This window comes from Limulus polyphemus, unplaced genomic scaffold (genome assembly GCF_000517525.1).
Source record: "Limulus polyphemus unplaced genomic scaffold, Limulus_polyphemus-2.1.2 Scaffold361, whole genome shotgun sequence".
Lineage (NCBI taxonomy): Eukaryota > Metazoa > Arthropoda > Merostomata > Xiphosura > Limulidae > Limulus > Limulus polyphemus.
In genome coordinates, this window is record NW_013665971.1 from 393,884 (window position 1) to 398,849 (window position 4,966).

Here is a 4,966-nt window from a genome sequence, read left to right on the forward strand (position 1 = left end):
GTTAGAAGACAACAGAATTCTGTCAAATGTAGATATCAATGGAAATAATAGGTCAGAAACAAGTGAAATATTTTCTCCCGAAGCACCCCTTTTGAAAAATGACAGAGTAAACCGAAAAAGTAAGCGATCCCGAGGAAACATAGATAACCAGAATGTCATGCTTGCTAAGGACATTGCTGGACACAGATGGGAAGAAAACATTGACTCATTGCTGGCATACATCAACTCTTCTGACAAGAAAGGAAAGGGAGCAACAAATGGGAACAACGCTCTTGGACATGTGGCTTCATCTTTAACAAAACCATCGGTTAGTCAAGAATTGGAAAAAAAAAAGGAAAGGTGTCTTCAAAAGAGAGTAAAAATGTACAGAACTGTAAGAATCTAAGTAACAATAAAAAATATAGCAAGTTTAATAACACTTGTGTTCTCTCTGGAGGAGAAGATGATGAAATGTCATTAAATAGTGATGAACATGTTCAAGAACAGTATGGTCAAAATGAAACCTCAAAGAAATGCAGTTCTCTCGGCAATCCATTTAATAATTGTGTTTTAGAAAAAATACCTAAAGCCAAAAGTTTAGATGGTTCTTCATGTGTTGTAGTGAACTGTTTTGAGCCTGTAAGCAAGCAAGAAACAATAAAGACCATTGTTAGTAAACCTGATTTTACAAACAATAGCGGTTCCTCTGAACCATCATTTTCCCAAAGTGGAGCTTCTGTATTTCCTAAAGATTTTTATTCAGTTACAGAAGTAGGTCATGAATCCATGGAAGAAACAGAGTTCAGAGTTGTAGTGAAGAAGAGACATAAGAAACGACACTTACCAAAAAAATCATTGGATAGTTTCCGTAGACACAGTCATGCTGGTGGAACAGTTCATTGTTATCAAAATAAGTCTACACAAAAAACTTCTTGCAACGAGCTCATGTTACTGAACCTACCTCTCTCGCATCGTAGTCAGAGAGGAAGGCAGTCAACCAGTAGTGTTCCACCTTCGGAACACTCATCGGCAGAAAACTCCGACCTTGATAGTGTCCACTCTCTGCCTGTATGTAATTCTGCACCACCTCCAACATCGATTCATCCTCATACTACACCTTCTTCATCTTCATCAACTCCCCAAACTTCCTATGCAGACATTACTCGTATGTCAATGATTTCTTCAGGAGTAAAACTGAAGCCTTCTAATAATCCAATGAACATCAAGTCGAACTTTGGTTTGGAATTTGGTATGGAGTGTAATCTTGTAGAGGGTGAACCTTATTCAAACACAGATAGGCAGTCAGATGTCATTACAGAGGAAATGTTAAAGACTTCTTTTACGGGTGACAGTACTAATAATAGGAAAAACTTATCGAATACCTATACACACGAACATGTCCCCATAATCAACAAAACAGACCTAATTGTAGATAATCTTAACTTATTAGAAGCGGAGAGGAACCCTTATTCCATTATTCCTGTCACTGCTACATTATCTCTTTCAGTCAACTCTACCAAAAACAGTGAAGTGATTGTGTCCAGTGAAGTTGAGCACACGGAACAGAACAATAGTGTTTGTCTCAACAAGAACCTGGAATCTCAAGAATTATCAAAAGTAAAAGAAGAATTGCTAGAAACTCCTACAGAGCAGCAGACCCAAAATAGATTTAAACGTCCACCTGTTATTATTATGGATAATTGTATTCCTGAAGAATGTGTGTGTGATTTAACCTTTGGTTTTGAAATCAATGAACAGTTGCTCCGTATGAGCCTCGGGGAGGACTATGCCAAAGTGATGACCAGCCTTGGCTCTGAGCTACACATGTCTCCAGAAATATACTCGGCAATACCTAGTAGTGATAGTTCCATCATTTCAACTTCTCCCACCACTAATACTGGGTTTTCTGAGAACATCAAATCTAGTTACTTTGACAAATTTGTCACACTTTCAGGCCATTACATACAGTGGCGAGAACCCACAGTAAATATTGACACCTTTAATTACAGTCAGATTGTCCAGTTTTTTGGTTGGAGTAAGTATTTGTTAAATCAGTTTCTGAAATGTTATTAATAAGCTTCTACTTTTTTGTATTTTAATCAAAAACAAGGTAAGTAATGAATTATATTTACAAGTTTATCCTTAAGAGATGTACTCTTTTTATTTTTAATAAAATGTTAGTTTGTTTTTTGTATAGGTATAATCAGTAAAGCAGATTTTATCAAATATGCACCTTACTATAAGTCTTAAGTAAATAGGGATACAGTTTCTTTTTATTAATTTGAAACATGTTTGAGTGATTATTCTTATATTATAATTTAACTGAAGGATACATGTCATTTACAAACTTTAACTTCAAAGTCTGGCAACCTGTTAATATTTATTACTTTTTCTGCCATTTGAAAATACTCTAAAAATAGTCATAAAGTATTTATTTCGAACTAAATTTTTGCATCTTTTACACAATTTAGTCTAACTTTTAGAAAATGTCTGTTTAAAAACTAAGAGAGACAACTATGTGTGCCACAACCATATGCTTAGTCAAAGCTGTTATGCATGAAATCTCATTGTACAGTTTTTTCTGTTCCATCTCTACTTTGCTAAATATCAGTATAATCTGAGCTTCACCAGTAAGCAATTGTAGATAAATACTAGGGATGCGTATCATCATAGTAGTTGATAAAATACATATCTAGATATTGATGCCACGATATGATACGTTCCTAGATACAGAAGTTTTACCAACGGTGTGTTACAAAGTTTGACAGTCTTGTCTGTAATTTATTGTCTATATTACTAACATTGTATTATTTAAGTACTTCACACTTTACAGTGCTTCTTCAAATTCTCAGATTTGATCAACTAAATGGAAGCTGGCAAGAGAAGTAAAATAAGAGTTAATATCTGTCTATCTATTTTGCTGTTGTTAATTTGTTATGTTACTTTACATATAATGTTTTTGGTAAATGAAATGAAGACAACATGTGGTACTCAATACTCGTCTTCCTTTATTGAATCATTAAAAATAAGCAAAAGTATTTTATTAAAGACTTGTGTTTACTGAAAGCTTGTCAAAATGTCATATCGGACGATGTATCAATACAGTTGTGTCACAGCTTCATGATACGGTACTTGTATCGTATCACTGTACTGCCACACCTTTAGTAAATATGTGACTAGTCAGGCAGGTTGCAGTTGCTCATTTTTGAAACTTCCATAAACAACAGATACGGAAATTTTTGTTTATTATTTATATACTGTTGAACAATAACGTATACACAAAATCGAGACTGATCAAAATTGTTTAGGCCTTTTTACGCTTACTTATAGATTAAAGTGCAATTTCTCATTGTCAATTCACTTCATGTAGCAAAGGTTAAAGGACTTAAAAGAAATAAGTTAATGTTTCTAGTTCTTGATTCACAAGTGAAGTTTTGTAGCTAACATATTTTTACATCTTAGAATGGCACATGTCCATATAAAAAATATAAATTATAATATTTAGTTTTCATTTCTTAAAATGTTTACTCAAGATTTTCAGTATTGTTGTTTTTTAAAATGCAAAAGGACTTCCGCAAAACAGAAAAATGCATCTGTGTGACTGGCTGTAATATGTTTGCTTAATGATTTTTGATTTAAAAAAAAAAAGTTGTTATTTCTATTGGTTATATATACATAAAAACCAATAGCAATGACAACAAGAATGAACATTTTTTTTTTGAAAGGCAGAATGGTATAGGAAGAGCACATCTCAGTCAAGGGAAAATAGTGGAGGTTCTAAATTTATGTGTTGGCTTGCCAATGTCTATAGTATGAGTTTATAATAAGTTAGACATTCTGAAACTTATAAAAGAGTAGAAAGAAAATCTAAAATTGGCAACTTGGGGTGCAAGAGTATTTCACGACACAGAAAAGTTGAGATTAAGAATTTATTTAAATATTTCCTTTTCAAATTAAGGAATTAAAACACAGGTAATATAAAAAAAATTTGAAATATAAACTGTTTTGATGTGCCAAGATTATTGAAATATTTTAACAATTAAGTTTTGGATGCAACTGTAACAGGTTGTGACATGTGCTCTTTCACCTTGCAGTAAATGTAAGAGTTAATTAAACAAACAAAACTGTCTTAATTTAAAAAGAGTTGAATAAGTTTGGATTACAAAATGACATTGATTAATTTTTCTGGATAATCTGAAGCAAGACAAAATGTAATTTTTATGTTCTTAATGTTACCAATATGCCTTGTAATATTTAGGTGTACACTATAATTCATTCTATGGGGACTTTAAGTAAACAACACTTGGTGGTAACATTTATTCTTGTGTTTTGTTACTTGATATCTTTAATTATTTGCTCTTTCCAAAATATTTTATTTTTGAAATCTGAAGAATGTTTATCATTAGCATTTATGAAGGTAAAATATTTCATATTTAATTCAGTTTTATTCATTGATAAGCTAGGTATGTATGTCAAACTTCATTTAAGTATGTTATTTGTCTAACAAACTTAAATTTATATTGTGCACCTTTGGCAGTTGAGTATCATATTTTGTTTATTAAAAAATTATTATGGGTAGCAGTTTTTTTGTCTAAAAGATACTGCATTTGATTTTGTTGCCAGAATTATTGTACAAGTATTTTATTCTTTTTAGGTAGAGTCAGTTGTGCATTTGCAGCTTTTGTAGGACTAACAAAAACCATTATTGTGTTCTGTATTTCATTATTTGTTAAGTGATGTTTTTATTTTGCCTTTTTTTTATTCTTTCTGCATGTTGCCTATCCAACATGCAAAGAAACTTTCATTTTAAGATGAAAAATACTTTTATGCATCAGAAAATTTTCAAATTTCACATGCAAAATCTGTATACTGTCCAAATAGTTATAATACTTTTCTTAAGAAAAATGCTTTATATTTTATCTGTTATTTTCACTAACGAATCTCTGTACTGGTTTGGTAGATTTGACCAATCTTGTAACCACCATAG

General features: G+C 31.9%; 2 protein-coding genes across 3 annotated transcripts in view; both read left to right on the forward strand.

Moving 5' to 3' along the window:
- The window catches only part of LOC106457688, a 35,630-nt gene extending 35,213 nt beyond the window's left edge, over positions 1-417 (forward strand). The window contains exon 5 of the mRNA XM_013917128.2: positions 6-417. Within this exon, the coding sequence (XP_013772582.1) occupies positions 6-385 (380 nt within the window). The 3' untranslated portion in view covers positions 386-417. The remainder of the gene's footprint in view (positions 1-5) is intronic.
- LOC106457680 overlaps positions 414-4,966 on the forward strand; it is a 28,400-nt gene continuing 23,847 nt past the window's right edge. For both annotated transcript variants that reach the window (XM_013917119.2, XM_022383695.1), the window contains exon 1: positions 414-2,014. In XM_013917119.2, the coding sequence (XP_013772573.2) occupies positions 451-2,014 (1,564 nt within the window). In that variant the 5' untranslated portion in view covers positions 414-450. The remainder of the gene's footprint in view (positions 2,015-4,966) is intronic.